The 24,574-nt window shown below is 37.0% G+C and overlaps 2 protein-coding genes across 4 annotated transcripts; both read right to left on the minus strand.

Moving 5' to 3' along the window:
* Positions 1–710: 710 nt before the first annotated feature.
* Positions 711–5,129, minus strand: LOC18429008 (transcription factor bHLH30). 2 transcript variants are annotated; one of them, XM_006838300.4, is made up of 4 exons: positions 4,438–5,129; positions 4,222–4,305; positions 3,235–3,783; positions 711–1,347 (listed from the first exon to the last, which is right to left on the minus strand). In XM_006838300.4, the coding sequence occupies exons 3-4, from the start codon at positions 3,568–3,570 to the stop codon at positions 922–924; spliced, it is 762 nt and encodes a 253-aa protein (XP_006838363.1). In that variant the 5' UTR covers positions 3,571–3,783; positions 4,222–4,305; positions 4,438–5,129; the 3' UTR covers positions 711–921. The 2 variants fall into 2 exon arrangements, with proteins under 2 accessions (XP_006838363.1, XP_020519842.1); XM_020664183.2 differs by having other exon boundaries at positions 3,235–3,856; positions 4,438–5,126.
* Positions 5,130–9,165: 4,036 nt separating this feature from the next.
* On the minus strand, positions 9,166–24,341 carry LOC18429009 (uncharacterized). Of its 2 annotated transcripts, XM_006838301.4 has the most exons (8): positions 24,166–24,341; positions 12,058–12,255; positions 11,638–11,729; positions 11,499–11,541; positions 11,316–11,372; positions 11,141–11,198; positions 9,948–10,024; positions 9,166–9,717 (listed from the first exon to the last, which is right to left on the minus strand). In XM_006838301.4, the coding sequence occupies exons 2-8, from the start codon at positions 12,172–12,174 to the stop codon at positions 9,604–9,606; spliced, it is 558 nt and encodes a 185-aa protein (XP_006838364.1). In that variant the 5' UTR covers positions 12,175–12,255; positions 24,166–24,341; the 3' UTR covers positions 9,166–9,603. The 2 variants fall into 2 exon arrangements, with proteins under 2 accessions (XP_006838364.1, XP_088721570.1); XM_088865444.1 differs by lacking the exon at positions 11,638–11,729.
* Between the last annotated feature and the right edge of the window lie 233 nt (positions 24,342–24,574).

Consider the following 24,574-nt stretch of genomic DNA (forward strand, 5'->3'; position numbering starts at 1 on the left):
TAGCTGTTGGTCATTAAGAATGATGTGAGACTTTGTAAGCCATAATCTCGAAGTATTTTCCTACAGTGAAAGTAATTAGCAGAAAATAAGAGAAAACAAAGAAATGAAAGAAGGGCCCTAAAGCAACAAAAGATTATCTTCAAAGGTACAAAAAGCAAATATCAGCCAATTTCATAGACTTGAAACTCATCTTAGTCAAACAAAAATACACGCTTCCCAAATTATTCCCATAGAGCTGGGCCTCCATCAATATCAATTCACACCAGCTTTTGGTCCCTTTGGTGTGACACCTAGTTTGAATAAGGAGGTTACAAAAGGGGAGGTTCAAACCTTGGAGTTGCCCCTCAAATTTAACATCTTCATCACCCAAATTGAGACCTCAAGAATAAACCCCCACCCATTGATGTGTCACCAGTTCACACTAAGTTTAACATAGCCATCTCCTCAAAAGAAAAACTAGTTTGAAGACCTATAGCAAAAAGAAGAAAAAAAAAGACTTTAAGTTAGGAAATTTTTGGGTTAAATTTTCAATATTCCAACAACCAATATGTTTCCCTCCAACAACCAATATGTTTCCCACCATGCCAAAACTTGAAGGGCTAGTTTGTTTGAAAGATTGTATTCCAAGGTTCTAAACTTTAAATTGCCGTAAACCTTATCTAACTATGACTTAGTAATGGACTCAAGGTATAAATGCTTAAAGTAGCAAGTGACAAACATGATGTCTCGAGTTCCATTCTTAATAAAGGTATAAAATCCTTTTCCACTAAACTACCCACAAAGACTGCAACGTAACCATAACCCCCAAAAACAAAAAGAATAAAAGAGGAGAAAAAACATAACCATAACCCTCAAAAACAAAAAGAATAAAAGAGGACTAGCGATTGATCTAAAGCCCTGACCGCCCCCAGTAGACCAAATTTACACCATGAAGTCATTGTTATGGTAGTTGATGCGTGGCCTTTTGCTCTCATGCCTCACTATAGGGGGAGGGCCAGGCTTGACCATGATGGCCTTGAGCGTGTCTTCTAAACAACTAAGGCTAGTCTCAGAATGCTCACGATCAATAAAGAACACGTTCTTTACTCGGCCGCCTAGGGTCGTGATCTCGGCCCTGACTGTGCGTAGCCTTAGGGCCTTGAAGGCATTTGTGAGCTCGGAGAGGAGGCCCGGCCGATCCTCACAACATAGAGTGGCCATTATGAGAGAGGATGAGGGCTCGGGGTGCACCACTGTGAGCTCATCCGCCTCTCCGGGAATTGGGCCATGGCCCTCTGTGCCCTTAGCATGTTGCTTCAACTCCTTCACGTGCCGGACCACCTCGGCTAGAAGGGATGCCTTGTCCGTCTGTCGACAACAAAAGCTTATAAATTTAAGCTTCAGTTGGTTTTGATGCTAATAAAACATTTTTTCAAAAAGCATCTGTCAATTATATCTGCTGTAAATACTCCTTAATTAAACATTTTTTCTAACAAATTTTTCTTCCCCCAATTATAAAGCCCAATATCTCTGCTAGTACTCTTGTTTTTGGGGTGAGTTATTAGAGAGAGCACCCGTACCCTTTGTAAGAATTGAGATGGCCCATACCCTTTGTAAGAATTAGCCTATGACGTAGCATTGTAAATAGTCAAGCGTTAACCACTTAAACCTGGGCTCTTTTCTTAGTATTGAACAATGTTTTACTTGTTCAAGATGTTCAATTTCCTACTATAGGGCGCCGTATTAATTCTCCAATTATAGGATGGGAATTAAGTGGTACTTCAAAAATGCTTCAATGGCAAAATTTAGCTTATTTGATCCAAATTACCAATGATTTCCGGTTCAAATGTGGCAATATTTGGAACTCTCAGTTCCAAAAAAAACCCACTAAAAAGACATGGTGTCATATTAGTTCCAAAAAAAACCCATTAAAAAGACATGGTGTCATATTCAACAGTTGCTTTTTTGGGTTGCCAGTTATTATTATCGTCAAATCTTTTTTCCAACTAATTAAGATCAGCTACATGAATCCCACTCTGCTCTATTTCAGATTCGTAAAAATTTTTGGCAAAATTTTGGCTGCTCACCTAACAGCCCACCTTTTTTACCCACGCTTGGAAAGGGTTAAGGGAAAGTTTAAAATCCTGCCATTCTTAAACCTTTTAGTTGAAAAAAAATGTAGAATGCGAAGGAATAAAATGAGAAGGATTGAGAAAACTATCATATACATTGCATCCATTTTTATTTATAATTGGGTGGGTTAGCAGGCCTTGGAACTTTCACATGTTATGTAAAATAGTAAAATAAAAGTAACAAAATTTTTAAAAATTAATACATTGCGCGTATATAATTCCCTTGTAAATTTAAACAAATAATTATTTGCTAAGTAACAGGCTTAGAATCAAGATAAGAATACGAGCTACTGGTAGCATGGGAAAGAAGTGAGCTGCAAAACTCAGCTCGGGCTAGGGACTATGCGCTTGAGCCTGAGTAACTCGAGTGACTCCAAGCCGACTGGACCAAGTCATCCGCAAGTGCAAAAAAGATTAAAATTGAGAAAAATAAAATAAAAAATAAAAAAGTACAAAAGAATTATTAAAATAAAGAATGAGTGAAAAGAAAACATACAATAAACACCTTTCAAAGTCTAAAGAAGATGTATATTAATATGAAAGACCAGAAAATGATAAATTGATATTGCTATCCAAACCATACAAAAGTACAAAACAAAACAGATTTTCAAAAAAGAAAAGAAGAAAAAGAAATAAAATGAAGTTTTAATAAGCTTCGAGAAAACCGTGAGTGGATTCTAAATCCAATCACGTCAAGATCGAAAGGACGAAGATTGCTTTTAAAAAGCAAATCTCAGGGCCATGTGAAGAACTACTATTTTCTTATATTCCGATATATTTACGAGTCCTTCATAATATTCTATAAGTCAAAATCTCAAAAGTACCAAATATTATCATACTCTCCTTCATTCTCTTCTACGTATTTCCCATATTCTTTCTTTTAACTTGGAAAGTATTTTCGTTTTTTTTTTTTTTTTTTGACGTTATTGGGAACAATTGGATTTCACTTCCGAGAAACAGAAAGAGAGAGAGAGAGTCGGTCTGGTGTGTGGTGTGTGTGTGTGAGAGAGAGAGAGTTGTCTTACTTTGTGGGGTTTGGGTGTGAAGAGAGAGAATCTGTGTTTGTTTTAGATGCATGAGTTTATGTGAGTGAGAGAGATTGAACTTATTTGGTGGTGCTTACTTTGGTGGTGTTGGGAAGGAGGTTTCGGAGAGTGTTGAGGTGGGTATTGATGCGTTCTCTTCGTCTTCTTTCGGCATCACTGTGACTCTTGGACGCAGCAGCTGCTTTCGCCTCCTTCTCTCTCCAACAAATATTCACCTTCTCACTGTTATTATTATTATCATCATTCAACAGAGTGAGCACCGAACAAGGAGAAGATGATGATTTACAGGCCAGCTTTTGTAAATATCGACCTTGGTCCCAACACTGTGTGGTGGTGGTGGTGGTGGTGGTGGTGTTGTTCATGTAGCAGTAACCGTCGCGCAAAGTGAAGCCGGGAGGAACAAAAGGAATCATTCCCCAACTCTCTCTCGCTCTCTCTCTCTCAATGCAAATCAGTTGGCTCTCTTCTTTTGTCTCTCTCTAGAGACCTGTGCTTCACGTAAAAGACAATTGGGCTCTCTCTCTCTCTGACATGTACAGTGAAGCTGAGCGTCACTTGCAAAGAGACTTCTCTCTCCTTCTACAGACAGGGTAGCCCTCTGTCTCTCTCCTCTCACTTTCAAAGTGCTGCAAAACAGTGGAAACAGGAAGGTCAAGCGCTTTTTTCTGTCTCATTTATGCATGCGTTCCTGGTTTTTGTCTGCATGTGAAAAAATGGCCAGAGGTATTTAGAGAGAGAACGATGAATTTTTAGATAGAGAATGTGAGAAGTTCACCAAGAAGAAGAGGAAGCGAGCGAAAGGTAAAACGCCTTTGATCTCTCTCCTGAAACATTTCTGCTTCTGGAATTTGACCAAATAATGCCCCAACCTTTTTCTCATATTATCCAAAAACCCCCCATGAATAAAATCTCCTTCCCAATGCCAATTTTCGGTCCCAAAATAACGGCAAAATCTCAACAATTCTCGATAAGCTCTCGGAGCAAACGCTTACAAATGTAAAACCCTAGCCTTCATTAAACTCGATTCCTGATTCAAAAAACTCAGAGAGAAAAGAGAAACTTACTATTTATGGTGATCTCTTTTGAATCGGAAGCTTTTTAGGAGCCATGTATCCTTTCCCCGAGGTTCATGCCCTGAACATTATATCCTGCAATCAAAGAAGGAGAAGCAAATGTTCGTCTTTAGAACGTAGCTCAGAGAAAGCAGACACAATTTTTTTTTGCCTTGAGTGGAAAGCTTTGACAGTTTTACAGGCAAACAGCTCTGAAACCATGCTTACTTCTTTCTGGGAAACTTCAGACACTCGCTTCTCCCTCTAATTCAAAAGAAAAGGTTTCCTGCCATTAAAGCTCTCCAACGCTTCTTTGAGACCGAACCAGTAAAGCGAAAAGAAAAGAGAGAAAGATGAGAGAGAGGGGAGGGGGGGGGGGGGATCTGGTAAGGGGACGAAAAGAAACACTAACGCTTTTTAACAGTCGCGGTTTCACGCTAGCAGGTTCGTAGTATTCTATCCCTACATCATCCTGTAAATACATATTTTATTAACCGAAAGAACCCAAGAGAGAGAAAGCAGAGAGAGAGAGAGAGAGAGGATTGGAAAATTAAGAGAGAGAGGGGAAGAGAGTGGAAAACAAAAAAAAAAGTATAGAAAGGGAACTCCGAGAGGGTATTATTTAGAGAGAGAAACGGGAGATTAATAATTGAGCGATTTAAGAGGGAGATAAAAAGAATGTAGCAAAATAAAAAGAAATAGTGATAAGGGATAAAGATGGAGCAGAGACTGTGAATTAAGAGAGAGAAATTTGACAGAATTGAGTAATAGAGTGAGAAAGAGGTGGCATTTAGAGAGAGAAAATTGATAGAATTGAGTCCTAGAGAGAGAAAGAGGTGGCATTTAGAAAGAGAAAGAGGTGGGTGGGATTTAGAGAGAGAGGTGCGGATGGGAGGAACGTGGAGCAATGATTAGCAGGCGGGGTTACGGCGGCGGCCGACAGCTTTTACGGGATGGTGAATGCTCGTATTGGTTTTGGTCGGAAATATCCCTACACAAAGCTGACAATACCCTCCACGTATCCCCTGCCGCTTTCTGACAATATCCTCCTCTTGCCCCCCACCCGTGAGGAAAATGGACCTATCATCAACCAAATCCCCTCCCTCCTCCCTCTCTTCCAAGTTCCAACCACTTTTCAATGGGGAAAAGTTTCACTAAATGAGGTTAGTTTGATGCCCAAATAACCTTAAGTTGATCATCTCGACATTAACATGCATGCAGATAAAAAAAAATTTAGATTTAAGGTATTGAAAATAATGTATTTTGTAATATATTTCTGAACCATCAATTTTTAAGATTTTTAAATTTTTATAGATCTATCCATCTACATTATTTTTAAAGCTTTAAACTTTATAAATAAATATGAAAATATATTTTAAGTCTATCCCAGTGATTTCCAGTCTTAAAACCACATTTCTTGATATTATTTGAAGGTAGGCTCTAATTTGATTGTTTAGAGCTTGGGCTCTATACAAACGGCACCCGTTTTCAAATCCTCGCCGATATTTCGTAGCCATCGAAAACCCCGTTAATACCATAACACCATTGTGCCTACAAATTTTAGGATTGTATAGTAATATATCAACCAGTATTTACCCAAAAAAATTATATACAAGGCTATTTATTTTTATACAATGATAGTATAATTATTCATAGCATATCAAATTGGATGACTTGGAGTGCATCACAAAGTTTGAAATTTTTTTTTCATGACCAACTACTTTGAATTATGACAATCACAAATGATTGTGACTTTTTGTATTAAAAATAAATAGCCTCTCCACACACTTTTTCAATAAATCCTTTGCCTCCAAATAATTGGATGTGGTTTGTTAAAGGGGTCATCTTTAAATATGAAATTGCAATCCATTATTCATATATTTGAAAAAACTAAACCAGAGTCCTATTTTTGGATCTTCTGCACTGTACCTTAACTTCGAACATGGCACCGTTTTTCTTCAAAAGCAACGAGTGTGAGCTGGCAGATGTTCAAGTCGTTGTGCTGTGTCAAGTGACTTGATCAAAGTGCAGGACATGTAGGCCAACATTCGAGATCGGTGTCGGAACCGGGTTTTTGTGTCCTCCGGTGAAAATGATAATAGAAATAAAAAATGGTTAGAATCATCCAATTTTTGGACCATAAACCTGAAAAGTTCCCCACTAGATGCAATTTGGATTAGAAAATTTCAATCCAAACTGTTATTTTTAAAAAAAAAAGGTTTCTATGTTTCCCCTATAACATAGAAGTTCTATCATCTCTCTACCATCCAACTATCCAATTTTGATCAAGAGAGTTACTCACCGTTCGATTTTAGATTCAACATCTCAAAGTAGTTTCTTTTTAGTTTTTTTTTTTACAAATTGTATGAATATAAAATTTGGTACGTGTCATCCTCTCATTGTGGAGCACCAATAAAAAATATTAAAAATAATTTTTGATAAAATATAATGACTAAAATACCTCTTGAAACTTTCAAAAGTATTTTGGTTATTTTATTTTATTGAAAATATTTTTTTTATATTTTTTGCTAATACGAGTTTAATAGAAGAATAGACGTACAAATTTTGTTGTAAAAGTAGTTTATAGAAAAAAAATTAAAAATAAAATGGACAGTTGGATAAATGGAAGGATAGAACATAAAAAGCTTGCCCATTTCTAAAACCTTATTTGAGATACTAGTAATGTGCCTCATTCACTGCCGGGTAGAAGTAAAATGTAGACAGCAAGAAAAGGTGTAGAACCTTGTTTTTGAAGAGACAACATATCCCATCTTGAATGTTGTTTCAACATGCGATCTGGACCGTCTATTTCAATGATCCATAAGTAAGGTTTTCAGTTTTTTTTTTTTTCAAAAGTTAAGGCTTTTAGTATTTTAGGAGCAGAAAAATACAATTAATGTTTCAAGAGCACCAAGTCCATTTTTGTAGGGGTGTAATATCCTTCTTTCTAGGGGTGTAAAGAGTGATTTGATATTATCCATTTTAGGGGAGAGAATGGGACAAGGTGACTGTGGTTGTAGCAGCAGCAGGACCTGCAACTACAAACATTCCCTCCCTCGCTGTCGACAACTTAACCAACTTTATACTTTTCACCTCTCTTTTGCTTTTTCTTTGAATCGTTATAAACTTAAACTTGAAGGGGAAAATGCACCAACATTGTTTTAAGGGTGTGGTTTCTTAATGTGGCAACTTTAAACAATCCAATTAATGAGCGCTTCCAAATTTTATCATAACATGTAATTTTAGTGTAAATTTTTTTTGGGATTATTTCAAAATCTATTTTTATATCTAATTATAAAATTTTAAATTTTAAAAATGATTAAAATCAAGTAGATCTATAAACATATGAAAATATTAAAAATGAACGGTCTAGATAATGTGTTGCAAGAAGCATTATTTCTGAGACTCAAAGTTTTTTTATTTTTTATATTCGTACATCAATTAGAGGGTTTTGCAACATTAAACCAACTTTTTTCAATAAATTTTTGAGGTGCATCTGCAATTGTACAGTTTAAGGTTGCAACTTTATATAAACTTTTTCTTTTTTTTAATATTATTGATAATAAGTTTAAAAAGGCTTTAGTAAGCATTGGGCATTGGCGGACATGTCTTCGCGCCTCCAAAGCATATTTAACCCTAAAAATATAAAAAGTGAAAAACGTTTCAGGTTCCTGATTTGAACGAAAACTGGACCTGTTTCTTAGATGCAAAACAAAATGAACCAAGGTTTAAAAACACGGTAAGGTAGCAGATCGCACCTCCGGGAAATAGGTACGGAACAACATATCCGCAGTCTAGATCGGCAATCCGATTTAGTGAACCGATGAATAAAAAATTAAATAAAGCTAAGGTACAAAAAATGAAAAAATTTAAAAATAAAATGAGACTGATTATTTGACAGAATAAGCCGGTCTTGTCCAAAAACTTGACCAGTTCCCGATATTTAGACAAAATCGGACCTGCCCCAACAATTGCCGAATTGAACGGTTGGTTAACCGCTTTTAAAACCATTGAAACGAACAAATCAGTTTCGAGGACCAAGGCTACATTAGAAAATGGGGTCTTTCATTTCATTAAAAAACTGCAAGAGCAAAAACAAAAATAAAAAACAAGCATTATTTCACAAAATATACATGAAAAAATGCACATGTGAATCAATCCATTATCTTGTACTGAATATATTCGAATATATAAAGGAAACGAACCCAGCACGTGGCACAAAGAACTAGGCACTCAAAAATCAAATTTGGGCATAATTTATGTCCCACGCAAAGTCTAATGTCAATGATGCCTATAATAAACCTTCATAGTCCATGTTTCTGACTTTATATAGGCAATACTTTTTGGTACCTAGGGCTGGCAACGACTGGGCTAAGGTTAGCAAGTCTCTAGAGGCCCGGCCTTGGTCTGGGATCCAGGCATGTACCGGATCCAGGTTGGGGCTAGTGAAAATTCTTTTAAACAATGCACAGATATAAGAAAAAATAGGGCCAAGCCAGCCATGGCCCTCGTTCTAAGCCTGGCCCTCGGTCTGAGGTGGCCCATCCCGGCCCCGGTCCATCGCCAATCCTATCGGTATCATGCCCAATGAGGCATGTGTCCTCAAAAGGAATGTAACCCAAATGGATCATGGTGGCGATAAGCGAATCCAATCATACAATCTGAAGTTCTTTGTTTCTCAGAGCGCAAATTCAGGGACATGGATTACAATTTTTGCAAACTCAAAAACTTTAATAATTGAAAGTTAAATTGAATTTTGTTTTTTGCAAAGGATCATTAGAATTTTAAGTGTACTTTTTTGGGGGAGAAAGGGGAAATGATTTCAGCTCATCTCACATACAAAACATAATGAGAAATGAGAAAAGGGGTGGGAAAGTGGTAAAAATGTTTCAAAAAATAAAAAAGGCCATTCTCCACAATTCTACCACCAGGATCACAAACAACAATCAGTCAGTATGCATGTAAACGACTTGACAGTCAACATTCATTTACCAGCATCATGCATGGAACAAAAACAAGCATACTGCATTTTAAGGGTCAAATGACGTTCGCATGTTAAAAACCAAAATGCGTTGAGCTTCTTGCACTAACAAAACCCTAAAGCAAAATGAAGCTCAATCCAATGGCTTCCCTGTACAGTATTTCAAGCAAACGACAACCAGTGAAACCCAAAACTTCAGGTCAAGTATTTTGCTTTTCTTCTTTCCAAAGGGCTTCCGCAAAACTTCAGGGAAAGCATATCCACATGGACATTGATTCATTCATAACCGCTACTTTAGCACCCAAAGAAATTCAGTGCGAGAAAAAAGGTTGGTTTGGCAAGAGAACCGTGTAAAACAGAAACCACTACCGTCACAACAGAACCATCAATTATTACGAAAAAGTCTGTAGTACTCAGGAACGTGAATTTTGGAAGGGAGACCCAGGTGGAGCAGTAAGGCCAAGGCAACGCATCATTTTCACTCGCCTTGTCCCTGAGTCATTCGAGCATTCTAAGCTTCTGGTTTCCTGGTAAACAAAGACAGCAAAGATATGTTTTATTTTTTGGTATGGTAAGAAAGAGAAAGCTCAGTTGATTCTTCCCTTTTGGGTAGTTCAGCAGTAGACTTGGAACTTGGTATGTGGTCTTGCAAAGTCAACAAATTAAAAATTCAAGCCCCCAAATCCTCAAGCTTAATATTCAGACCAAAGCATAAACTGAAGGACAATATGGGAGACGATAAGAAAATTTAACTTACAGAGGCTGCTTTAGTTTCTTTCTGATCCTGTTCGACCATGCATTTCTTTGGTTTCTTCTCCTTGGTGTAATCCTTTCCTGCACATGACACATCAAAGTTAGTTTGAATCATAATAGGTATGAAGCAAGGCAAGTTTATTGATCACCTTCCTAAGGTAACTTGCAACACAATGTTGAATGGTTTGTTTATCCTCGCCAAAACAATGCAAGCAATCGAGCCGGATAATAGGCTTAACGTCTCTTCTCTCTCTCTCTCTCTCTCTCTCTCTCTCTCTCTCTCTCTCTCTCTCTCTCTCTCTCTCTCTCTCTCTCTCTCTCACACACACACACACACACACAAAGTCATTTACCATATCAATAAAGCAATTGTCTTGATACCATGGTGCACTATAATGTGGCAGGGCTGGGATCTTGTCATCAAACAAATGCAAAACAGAACCAAATTGGAGGCTTTCACCATTTATGAATACACAAACATACATATTAATAATTCAAGAAAATTCTGAGTGAGAGAGAATGAACGAAGGCACAAATTACATAACAAAGATAAGATTACCATGAAAGAGTGCACATGCATAGACCTTGAAAGCATATTCACTACCATGACAACGGAAAAAGTTTTATAACAAGACAACGGAAAAAGTTTTAAATTGCATGTCGTATAAAATAGCAAGCCATGAAAGTGCCTAATCAAATTCTTGGAAACTAAAGCTAATTTATGTCATTGAAGCCCATACTCTTTCCCTTCTTTCAATTATTCTACATAATCTCTCTTGACATATCTAGAATTCATGAGTGACTAGTTCCACATGGTAATAATTACAATTATGGTGCCATGGAACAACATATATTATTAAGGAAAAATATACAATGAGACCATTCACTTTCGTACAAGGTGGTCACAATTAATATTGACCATTGGATGTAAAATTCGGTGCTTGCATTTATTCCATTGACCAAGCTCAAAGTTCATAAGAAATGTTCTCGAAGTTTGTAATACACCCAAGCTATCAGATTTCATATCGGATTATTATAAGTAATTGTGACTTCCTTGTACCAAAGTCAAATGGTCATATTGTATACAATCCTTATTATTAACATATCCTTTATAAATCTACATGAAGAAAATAAAAGGAATTACGATGTAACAGAGGAACAAAGCCTAAAATGACACGGTTGAATCAAATAACAAACCTTTAGATTGGGCAGGTTTCCGTTTAGACTTATCACCAGCTTTGGTTTCAGCAATGTCCTAAATCATGGTACGGAGCATGGTACAGCATCAATTAATTTTTATTCGATATTCCACGCTCCATATGTGAAAGAATCTTGTACCGCAACCTATTGCACCAAAAAACAAGATACCTACCAGCTCTAAAACTTTTCTGAAGGTCTCCTTTTCACTGTAATTGTTTTGCTTAACAATCTGGATGGTGTGGCAGACAAGAAGCATGGGTGGATTGTTAAATAAAAGAAAGTTGGAGGATAAAAGATGTATGAATTAGGAGTATCAAGACATCAAAAAAAGTATTTTCTACTCATTGACACTAACATCTTCAAACTCAGATCGATCAATCATCGGATCCACCCATAAGCTGCAGGAACCATGAACTAGATCATCAGTAAGTAGGAAGATGTAAAACAGTAAATCATATAGAAATGCTTAATATCTATCAGATAGGAACACAGACTGGTCATAGCTTCCATAGAGCCGCACAAGAAATCCACCCTCTATTATGTCATTGAGTTTATTGCTATCGCATACCATCTTATCATCTACAACCTGATAAGCAAATCAAATTCACAGAGAATGATGACTCCATTCATCAAGTCTTGAAGATTTTCTTTTTTTTTTTGGGAAATATGTTAACTGAAATCTGATATGAACATTAGAACCCATCTGATAGCTTGGGTGTATATATTAATGAACATTAGAACCCGTCTGATAGCTTGAGTAATTAGGATGGGGTCTCTATATTAATAAATATTAGAACCCGTCTTCCACATAACACATATGTATGTCATGTTATTTAACACCAGTTAAAGATCAAGCATGAGTGGTAATAGAGCTCGTATAAGCTCATCAAATGTGCAAGAGATAGTTTGTGTACCTGTGCAGGCCACCATAAACCATCATGTATTTTCACCCACATCAGAACTCCCAGAGGTGGAGAACTGCGTTCCGCATCATTGACATCATGATTTGTGTTATTTCTCTTCAATTCCATATCTTGAAATCCACTACTTTTATACTGTGGTTTACAGACCACACTGGCTGTAAACCACACTGGCTCAAGCTAATGCCACTACTGCACCAAAATCAGAAAAATGTGCAAATGAGAAAGTATAACACAAAGTCACAATTTTCAGCATGGACATGAGTAAAGTTTCAGAAACCCAGTGTTATGCAAGAGCATTTTACGAAGTATAGCTAACCACTTCTTCAGAGGTTTTCATCAGTTCAATCCGATATACCTGATCTTGGTATCAACTCATGATTTACCCGTCTTGTCTTGTTGTGTCCTAACTGCAAGGCTAATAACATAGCCAAGGATCCAAGTAGTTTTTCTGATCTAGTTCAATATTTTGTACCATATACAATTATTATAAGAGATTTTTATAATTCATTCCATTTTGTCAGTGGAATGACTTTTAGAGCTTACGATATTGTCCAGTGCGGCATACTTGACCAATTCAAGAGAAGAGAAATACCAAGTTGGATTCATGCCTGTGAATGTTCAGCCTAATTCTCAATTATACTAAATGGTACCCCATGTTGTTCTTTTCCAAGCAGTAAAGGTACAAGGCAAAGGGATCCATTATCACCCTAGCTCTTCACCATTATAGAGCACGCTTTCAGTTGGATGATGGAAAGGGTCCAAAAACCTGTAATTTTACGGGGCTTTGCGGCAGTGTCAAGTGGGCCGGTAATACCTCATCACAATGTGCTCACAACACCATGATCTTATGAGACACATAGTGGACAACAAGTAGGTGAGATGTTTTGAGCTTGCTGTTTGACATCTTAGTGTTCCAAAAAACACCGGGGGGTGCTTAGGCAGCCGGGGGGTCCTGGCCACCCAGCGCCTAAGCTGCCGCCCAGAACCTAGGTTCAAGAAGACAGGCAGGGGGCAAGAGAATATGAGTATACATCACAAAATATTAAAAATCCCATAATCCAAAAAGTTCCAAACTAGCATAAATTTGTAATAGATAGACTACTAGCACAACCAAAATATATATATATATATATATATATATATAATCAATAAATTAGCAATACATGGAGTATCATACTCCATGCTTCATAGTTCATATCATTCCATAATCTATACTTCCATACAATGATACAATCATTAATGCATACACATAAGAGTAGATCAGTAGAAACTAAAAATTAAGAAAAAAAAAATATACAATCTAAGACTCAAAGTGTCTTCAGTCATCATAAAAAAAAGTAGGGTAAGCCTCATCATATGCATTGGAGTCGAGGCCATCATCATTCGAATCATCTCCCTCTTCAACATAACGCCTATCCTCCTCCATTTCTTCTAAATCTACCTCTTCCTCCTCTTCTTCTACCCCTCTCTATATCTGTGCAAATGAGGCCTTAGGAGCCTTGGCCACTCTACCTAGTGCCTCTTCACCCTTTTCTTGCTTTTTGTGTTTCACTGAATTCAAATATTGCTTAATCTCCTTCTTGATAGCCTTAGGAACATTTACACAGGACAACGTCCCTCTTAATATCGACAAGGTGTTTCTTGAAACAATAAATACCCTCTTATACAATTTTGTCATTCGAATTCAAGTTATGCTCGTACTTCCAATCTGAATCACCACTTCTAGGAGAAACTGGAGAAGATATTTCCATATAACAAGGCTCATGTTCTTCCTTTTCTGGTTTTATTAAATTCAAATATTGTCTAATCTCATCCCTAATAGCTCCAAGAACCTTTTTATAAGAAGCAACATTCCCTTTAATACCAGCTAGGTGTTTCTTGAATCGATTAATACCCCCATTGGTATCTTTTTCCACAAAAATTACACCTTACACAATTTTTATCATTTGGTTTTGGGTTATAACTATACTTCCATCCCAGATCACCACTTCTAGAAGAATCAAAAATAGACTTATCAAATGATAAGACTTTTGTTCATGTTTGTATTTTATCGAACTCGTATATTGCTTAATCTCCTGTCTGATAGCTTCAAGAACATTTTTTCAAGGGACAACATTCCCCCTCATACCAGCAAGGTGTTTTTTGAACGGGTTTATACCCTCGTTAGTATATATTTTCACCAAAATTACATATAATGCCATTTTGTCATTTGAATTTGGGTTATAATCATACTTCCAACCCGGATCATCATTTCCAAAAGAACCCAAAGAAAACATTCAAATAACAAATAAAATCTCAATTATGAAGATTTTTAAGTAACCTTCCAAATACTTCCCAAAAAGCCTCTAATAAGCTTAAAAAATCATCAAAATTAAATCTAAACCAAAAAGACGATGTTTGGATCGATTTTTCAAAACTCTGAAATACCCGATCAAAGTCTTAGAAATGTAAAAAAGTGATTATTGTTAAAAACATTTTCATTCTAAAGGTAAACAAAGGGGTTTAGGTCACACAATAACCTAACCCCCCTTTTTCTCCTTATTTAGGGGTAAAAAAGATGAAAAATTCTCCTCAACGAGGGGCATTTTCACCCCTAGGCAGGGCAGCTTTTTGAAACACTGCCCATTAATATGCAGAAGGCTACTTTGATGGGGGTGGATGTAGACCAATAGAGGTTTGGACAATGGCAAATTGAATTGGATGGCTGGTATGCTACCGAGTATTTGGGTCTTCCTTTATGCAAAGGAAAACCTCGAAAGTTTCTGTGGGGCAATGTCACAGAATGATGCCAAAGAAGACTTGCTGCATGGAAAAGTAATCTCCTGTTTCTTGGAGGCTGCATTACATTGATAACGGCCACTCACTGTCGTTCGTCTATTATGTCACCAACTTGAGCATCAAGTAGGGTATAAAGGCTAAAACTATATCATGGGCAATCATCAAAAAAGAATTCTAAGAACCACAAAAACAGACTTTCTCAATCACTGGCATTTGTTAGCTTGGTCCTATATACCATAAACAAAGCAACCAAGCAACTGGAACCCCGGAACTATCAAATTTAATCTTGATGGTAGTTCAGCAGGAAACCTGGCCCAACCAATGTTTGGGGCATTTTCTGATGACACAAAAATCTTACTCATTTCCTCAGAACCAGCAGGATGAACTGACTGTAATGAAGCTAAGGCTCTAGTGTTGCTACTAGCAATTGGCTCTTTGAACCCAAGGTGGACATCTGTAACTATTCAAGCCTTGAAGGTGACTGTTCAAATGTTCTTGCATGGGTGGAGACAATCTTTTTTCCATGGAGATTTGATGACTTTTTAGACAAATGTACAGGTACTCAAGTAAGTTTATGCATTCTTGGAGAGAAGCAAATATTTTAACTGAGTAGCTAGCTAAAGTGGGAATGCATAGGCAAGAATTGGTTATAGGTTATTCCCCTTAATAGACCTTTTTTTGTTTATTTTTTGTTTTCTTTGGGTTAATCTCGATAATTCCACATTTTGTACACGGCATTGCTCATATATCAAGAAAATTAAGTTAACTTATAGGTTTCAGATTCCAGGAACCCTTGCCTGCCACCATTACCTAAGAAGAGAATGTAGGGGCAATAACTGACTAAGACTCGATGAAATGAATATTCTACCAACTCATTTGGGTATCATGTTCAAAGACCCTCACTCATTTTCAGACTGTCCTTGTGCAACAACTAGAGGGCTTGAGGGAAGGTATGAACTCCAACATTGAGGAGGACAGGATATCAAGGAAGGAACTATGTAGTGAGCTTTCCCATAGCTTAGCCAGTAAGAATTTTCTCACTTCTCTGAGTGGTATTTTAGGCTTCTATGCTTACAATTTATCGGAACTCCTGACATGGGAGAATGAAACATAGGTTGAGGGTTGTCTGACAAACAAACTGTGAACATAGAGAACTCAAGATATCCAGAATCACTTGGTGACTTAATCATGTTGCCTTGTGCAATGGAACGATACAACAGCAAATAGGATTCCTTCACTGAGTACAAGGGAATACTACAGTTATGAGGGTCTACTCAACATGTGCATCTCGACAAGTAACATACAAGTACTAGAGACAATGATGATTTGATGGTTGTCAATCCTTGCTACCTACTAACAGAGCATATTCTTCATTAAGAACTCTCTTAGCTCATGTGTCCCAGATGTGCCCACAAAGAATACTCCTTTGTTCGAAAGATCATTACTAACTCAGCCAAGTGAAGCATTTCCAGAAAAGCAAATCGTTATGGATGTCTCAGAAGAGCATTTGAAGATGACTTAAACGCTATCTTGAACCACATCCTGAGCTGCCACTTATCCATATGGCAGACTCCATACATTTGTGACATAACTTTGAACTAGATTGATTTAGATGACATTTCATGGCGCCCAAGGTAATTGACTTTTGTAAGCATGTGTCCACATTGCATTGGATCATTTCTGGTTTTAATTTACTACAACTTTAAAAAGAAAAATTGGCAATTCAAAGAGTGATATAAGGCATTGTTTGATAAGTTCATTGGAGACCATAAAGAGTGACATTGAGTATTGTTAGCCAATGGGGTTGCTCGTCACGCATGTTATATTTCTTCTGTACATGATAGCTATTTTTATGATGCCTTTTCTAGTTTTAAATCTACTTCTGCTACATCTCTTTCTTCTGATCTCGAACCTTTTATCATAAAATGAATGGGGAAAATAATGACTAATTGACAAAAAGTCTTACAAGAGCAAATCAGGGTGTTACAATAGTAGACGGGCTTCAATTATACTTCCTGTTAATGGGCATCCATTTAGTGGGTTGATAAGGTGAGGGCCACATCATATGGGTCGATCGGAAGGTATAAAGATCATTTGGTATTTAAGGTCTACTAATCAGAGTATGAGATAAGCCATGAAGAGACCTTTGATCTTGTTGCTAAATGACCACACTTCGGATTTTACTAGCAGTTGCCACGGCTCCACCATTACAATTTGATAAGATGGATGTTAAATTGCTTTCTTAAAAGGGATCTTCACAAGGAGATACTTGTGCATCCAACCTAAGTAATAGCATCGATTTGTTTGTGGCCAATGAAATATCTTGTGTGATCTTAAACAAGCACCCAGAGTTTCATTTGAGAAATCTTTAGCAGCTACGACTTGTGGAATCCATGTAGTGTACCATGGCTTCATCAGCACTTCCTTGTTGAACATTTAGGCAGCAAGATTACTCTAATTCCAATTTAAAACAATATTATTGTGATTATCAGTAATGGTGTCTCCACCATATAACATCTTAAGCATATTTTGCAGCATCAATATCAGATGTCAAGTGTCGGTGCCAATTTTACAGACTTGAGGTTCCACATATATCTTGAAACATATTTGCGACTCGACATAAATACAAGTAAATGCTAGTTTCATGAGAACATTTTAGAGATTCCAAGACAAATGATCAACTTTCACACTTGATGTTAAGCTCTTATTAGAAGATCGTGATATTCTCACAGAATCAGCCCCAAAACATACTTTTATATAAGAGCATCACCTGCTCAGACACAATTAGTTGGTCAGTTTGTTTAGCCTACGAGGATCACATACATAACTAGTTGAACACGTCAGTAGAATGATAATAGTATGGTATTATTGTGAATGACTAGTGATTTTTTCATCAAATTTTCAACTAACAACATATGCAGCGTACAGAGAAATCTGTTTGCGAAGAAGATTTTAGAAAATTAAAATGTGGCTTGTGAATATCAAAAAGATTCAAGACAATCTATATCTCAAGAAGATTCTCCAGTTCCTCCGCACAATAGAAATAAGCTACTATTGGCAAGTCGAATGTAGCAGCAGAGTGTACATCAATTTATTGTGCCAGTAGTTAGATTGTTTGCCTCCTATTTAGGTGGATCTCCGGATTTTCATTTCATCTCCTACTCCTATAGGAATGACATTATTGTCATCCATATTGCTTCTAAATCATATTCCATTACAAGACAAAGGCTATAGAGTTGCACTACCATTTGTAAGGAGAGTTACATGATGACACTGTTTGACCCTTATGTCACCTCTTCAGAGAGGCTACTTAGTAGTTTGCAAACTCGTTGATCAAAAATAGATTAACTACTTGGTGCCCCAGTATGCAAGGAATGATCAGAGTTACCATACTTTTTATGTGTTTGGTTCTCTGCACATTTTTGTAATCAAGCATATTTTTATCTTTTCTTAAATGGAAGTGCGCTATGCCCTCTTTGTTCATATATCTATCCAAGTTGTGAACCCATTTCAGTTAACAAAGTTAACTTCCACAAATTCTGACCTAAACTTAATATGAGGGGATAAGTTCACTCAATAAATCGATGAGATTAGAAAGAAGTCATCCATGAACCAAAATTGAGAGGATACCAGGGAAACTAGAATTCTCAAAGGGATGCTCCATAAGGTCATTTCCACATTGTGGAAGTAAAAGCACTTCCACATTAATAACCGGGGAGTATAAACCTATTTTTATTTTGTATAAGGGTCGTCTCCTGGTCTTAATCTACTCTTGTCAATATAGGCAAACCAAAGCAAAAAAAAAAGACGTAAATTTCTGAGTTGCTGACACACGTTAACACGTCAATCGTCTCTAGCAAACCAGCAAAGAAAGAGGCAGCATACCGTAGACATTAGCTAAAACACAACATGCATTGATTTTTCATAAGTAATCCAATCTAAGTATGAAGATAGGAAAGGTTTTAGGACCAGATGGTATCCCGATAAAAGTTTGGAAGTGCATGGTGGATATTAGCATATGTTGCATGACCAAGTTGTTACAAACTGTTGAGAACAAAGAAAAATGTCATATGAATGGAGGAAAAGCATTGTGGTACTTATTTACAAGAACAAAGGAGAAATACATAATTGTACAAACTATCGAGGGATTAAGCTTATGAGCCACAGTATGAAGCTGTAGGAGCGAGTGATCGAGAAACACCTAAAAGCATAAAACGAGTATATTAAAAAATAAGCTCGGTTTTATGCCAAGGAGGTCAACAATTAAAGCCATTTTTTTTACTTAACACTTGATTCAGAAGTTTAGAGAGGAAGAAAAAGACCTCCACATGGTCTTTATTGATTTAGATAAAGCAGATGATAGGGTAGCTAGAGGTGTGTGTTGGAAAAGAAAAGAGTCTCCAGAGGCTATATTAACATCGTGAGAGATATGTAAGAGGGAGCGCTAACTAGTGTGAGGACAACTAATGGAGAGACAAGTGAGTTTTCAGTGATAGTAGGCCTAAATCAAGGGTTAGCGCTAAACCCATACCTCTTAGTTTCGGTTATGGACAAGGTAACTAAGCACCTACAAGATAAGGTATTGTGGTGCATGTTATTCACGGACGATATAGAATCTAAAGGTTTTAAAATTAGTCAGACTAAGACAAACTATATATAATGCAAGTTTAGTAACAATACAAGCAGAAACAAGAAAGTAATTATGATTGATGGCCAATAAATACCTAAAAGAGGTTATTTTCGATACCTTGGGTCGATAATCCAAAAGAATGGAGAGATTGAGGATGATACCGTACATAGAATTAGAGCTTGGTGGGCGAAGTGGAGATGTGCAACCGGAGTTTTATGTGATCACTGCATATACCAATGAAACTAAGGGGAAGTTTATAGGACAGTTGTAAAACTAGCCATGCTATATGGGACAGAATGTTGGGAGATCAAGAAACAACATATCTATAGGATTAGTGTAGCTGAGATGAGGATGTTGAGATGGATGAGTGGCAAGACAAAAAATGATAGAATTTGGAATAATACATTCGAGGAAAATTAAGTGAGGCTTCAATTGACGATAAGATGAGGGAAAGTAGACTTAGGTGGCTGGCCATGTGCAGCATAGACATAATACAACATTGGTTAGGAGGTGCAATTTGGTCCAAATGGAAGGCTCTAAAGTGCAAGGGGTAGGCCCAAAAGGACATGGATAGAAGTAATGAGAAACGATATGATCACATATATTCTTACTAAGCCCCTGATAGAGCAAAATGAGATAACAAGATTCATATAGCCGATCCCAAATTGTTGGGATAAGGCTCGGGTGGTTATGATGATGATGAATGGATCAGCTATTATGATGATGATGAATCCCAACTAATTAGCAATCACCAACCAAGAAAATATAAGAATACTAATTAACAATCATGATCAAACATTTTTCTATGATCTTCCTGTGAGTATCTAAAGCACCATCCCTCCCTCCCTCTTCTGCTAATTTTATTGCCTACCCACTTTTTGACTTGGAAAATTGCTATCTTGAGATTCATAACCTAATCAAATTGATACACATAGGAAGCTAGAGTAGCTAAGATACTCCCACAACCAACTTGTCTAGCAAGATTCAATCCATTATTTTTGCATCCCCTAGCTCCATTTGGTTGCACAATTTCCAATCAAATTAGCATGCTGTTGAGATTTTTATATAGTTTCTATCACTTTCAACATGTTATTTAGCCAAGATACATATTTACATCCAAAATTATATAGTGCCAGCACTATGGCTATGGAGAGCCATAAATGAAGGATTGGCATTGTTTCAAAACGTGGACAGCCCAGCACCTAGGCGGTCCAAGAGGCCTGGGCGCATTATCCAAGCGTAGGCTGCCAAACTAGGCGGCAGTCCCTGGGTGGCCGCCTAGGCGTTATGGCACTCGCTTAGGCAGGCACCCAGCCCTGAGCGGCCGCCCAGGGACTGCACCCCACCCAGGGGCGAAAATGACTCTTTTATTAAGGGTATTATTGGGTTTCTTGAAAAAAAAAAAAAGCTTTTAAGGGAGGGTTTTAGGGTTATTAGAAACCTAAACCCACAATAACGCATTTTAGAGAGAGAGAGAGAGAGAAACCTAAAAAAACTAGATTTTGTGGTTTTTATTAGATCAAAATGTTTTTCAAAGTTACGGGAAATGGATCCAAACATCACCCAGGTAGATTAGATTTAGTTTTAGAGTTTTTTTAATGCTATTAGAAGGTGTTTTTTAATATATTAGCACCAGAAAACCTCTCAGAGGTGGAAGTTTAGAGTTCGAGCAATCAAAGTAAGTGCAAAACTTTATTTTTTAGATTGCTTGTTTTATTTTGAGATGCCTTCTTCAAGATCTAGTTGAAGTAGAGATCCGGGTTGGAAATACGGATATAACCCGAATCCGAATGATAAAAATTGCATAAGATGCAATTATTGTGAAAAAGGTACAAAAAGGGGCATAAATCGGTTTATGAAACATCTTGCCGGTAGTAAGGGGGATGTTACCCCTTGTAAAAATATTCTTGAAGCTATCAGAGAGGAGATTAAGCAATATATGAGTTCTGTAAACAAAAACATGAACAAAATCATTGTCAATTGAATAGGTCTATTTTTGGTTCTGCTAGAAGAAGTGATCCGCATGGAAGTATGGTCATAACTCGAAACTAAACGATAAAAATTGTATAAGGTGTAATTTTGTGAAAAAGATATCAATGGGGGCATTAACCGATTCAAGAAACACCTTGCCAGTATTAAAGGGAATATTACTTCTAGTAAAGAGGTTCCTGAACCTATTCGGGATGACATTAGATAATTTATGAATTTAGTAGAACCAGAAAAGGATGAAAAGGAGCATTGTTCTATGGAAATATCTTCTCCAGTTTCTTCTAGAATTAGTGATCCGAGTTGGAAGTATGGTTAAAACCCGAATCCGAATGACAAAAATCGTATTCAATGTAATTATCGTGGAAATGATACTAATGGGGGTATTTACCGGTTCAAGAAACACCTTGCCGGTATCAAGGGTGATGTTGACCCGTGTGAAAATGTTCATGAGGTTACTAGGGAGGAGCTTATACAATATTTGAATTAAAGGAAGAACAAAAAGATAGAAAAGGGTCGAGCAGCCAAGACTCATAGGGCCTCATCTGCATATAATAAGAGGGAGATAAGAGAAGAGGAGGAAGAGGAAGATTCAAAAGAAACAGAGGAGGACGAGCATTACGTTGAAGAGGGAGTTGACTATGATGGCTTCGAATCTGATGCATATGATGAGGCTCACCCTACTCCCTCTGATGATGATGATGACTGACGAATGAAGAGTTAAAGACACTTGACTCTTGGTGTTGACTCTTGGTGTTGACTATTGAGTGTTAACTGTTGTGTCCTAGTCTCCTGGACTGTATATTTTCTGAATTCTTATATATTTTCTTTTTCTTATTTTTAGTTTCTAGTTTCTACTATCTGACTTTTGTTTTGTGTGTATCAAAATCAGACTATCAGTGTATACTTGTATGGTTTTAGCATTGTATGAAAATATGGATTATGGTCTTACGGACTATCAAAATTCTTTTCTCGACTTGTCCTCATTCATGGAAATATTAAATATGGATTACGGATAGAATATCAAAATTTTAATATTTGTGGTTAGAATATCAAATTTTTCCTCATTTGTGGTTATCAAAATTCTAACTTTTTTCTTTCTACTGGGCGGCTTGGACCCCCACGGCCACCTAGGTGCAGCCTAGCGCTTTTTAAAACACTGAGGAAAGGTATGTCGACAATGAGGGTCATGTACCCTCAAAGCTGAGAGGTAGAAACACCATGAAACTTTTAAATTGAGCTATTCCATGAAAAATCAAAATTTTTCATTCAAAAAAATGGATATTACTAAGGAGACACATGTGTGGAGTAATTGAAAAACCAAGGACTCAAAAGCCTCGTCTGTAGGTAGTAATATTACTAAAGACCTTGAGCGTCAAGACAACATTAAAGCAACCCATTCTTATTGGTTTTTTTTTTTTTTTTGGGTTCGGATATTTTTGTCTGTGTGTGTGTGTGGGGGGGGGGGGATGCCTGTTAGGTGGAGAATGAAAAATTACGGTCATAACTATAATTGGTTCAGGAATATAACCAAGAATCTCCTTGGTCTATATCAGAATCAAGGGTGATGAAGATGCTGCAGAATTCATTATATGTGATACGGTATACTTCATGTAGGGAAAATCATGCATAAAATTTATTTCCATGTAATTTTTTGTCTCCAATTCATGAAACTATCACTTCCCAAAAAGGTAGAACAAATTAGACATGAGAGAACCAACTAACTAGAAATATAGGAATCACAACAAGCTCTTCCAACAAAGACTTAGAAAGCTCCCTAGATGCAACTATTTAGTATATTGCTCCAAACAATAGATTACAAAACAAATAAACTACATGTACAATAGACTCTTTCAAGTACTAAGAAATACGTATAATAAGCAACCTTGAACTGAACTACAAACATTTCATAATTCACCATAAATCATTTTAACCATAGAAGATACAGGAATGATACAAATACAAATTAAAAGACACCAATTCTTTTTATTCACAAAGTAAATCAAAACAGCGACAGTGAATTCATTAAAACCGAAAGACCAAGTGCTTCTCGCTCTCGAGTTACATGTAAACAAACCAAAAACCCATAACTAGTACAAAACCCGCATGAAATTGTTCATACTTCACTGTTTCAACATAAAGCCCAAGCAACGAACAATCCGTACCACAAACAAATAGAAGTGAAGACAATGAAAATTAGTACTGAGTTTCAGCTCAAGGCAAAAGCAGAGCGTATTTCACTACATTCAGTCCCAAACTCCACTCCTCTATGTCCTAACCCTCAAAACAGCAAAGTATGGCCCAGAAGGCCAGAAACTAAATGAATGACAATGCATAACCTAAAAATAGAAAGAGAGAGAGAGAGGGAGGTTGCCATGACTGCCGTCACATACTCACCACCCGAACATTAAAAACAATTAACAATCAATAGGACAACTCAGATAGAGCATGCAGCTTCCAGAACAGTAAACTCAGTAAATAACACAAAACCCCCAAAAGAACGCCTAAATATTCACTCATAAGCAGGTGCATGTAATCTAAATGCAACTATCTGACAAATTATTCCATTAAAATGCAAATCGAACTCTGAACACCATGAAACTTGGTCCACAGAAAAAGAAAGAAATTGAGCTCAGAGTCGAGAGACCCAAAAAACAGAAAAAACATAGAGACAGCGGAGATAAAGAGTTGAGAAGAACGCTTACGCAGTGATCGCGCGCAGTTTGCTACAGTGCTCGATAAAGAGAGAGAGAGAGAGAGAGAGAGAGAGAGGGGGATCAAACAACAGCGTTTCGTATTTCGTCAGGTAGCTGCGGTTGTTAAATGTGAGCTTGCTCTCAAGAATTTCCCGCTCCTCAATTGAGACTTACGTCTTCCTTTTGGTGCAGCGTGTATTGCGCGGCAACTTTAATTCGAGGAGGGTTATGCAGCGTCTATTTTTGGTTGGACAATCAAAATTTAGAAAAGTAAATATAGTTATGTTCTCTACTTTTGATATAAGTAGTGAATAATAACCACATTTACTTTGGATATAAGTGGCTCATAATTATTATTCACTATTATATTTGAAACTTAGTAATTGAGGATATGTTACTGTTGGGACGAAAAATCTAA

The sequence above is a fragment of the Amborella trichopoda genome, chromosome 4 (genome assembly GCF_054954075.1).
Source record: "Amborella trichopoda isolate Santa Cruz 75 chromosome 4, AtrichopodaSantaCruz75HAP2 v2.0, whole genome shotgun sequence".
NCBI lineage: Eukaryota > Viridiplantae > Streptophyta > Magnoliopsida > Amborellales > Amborellaceae > Amborella > Amborella trichopoda.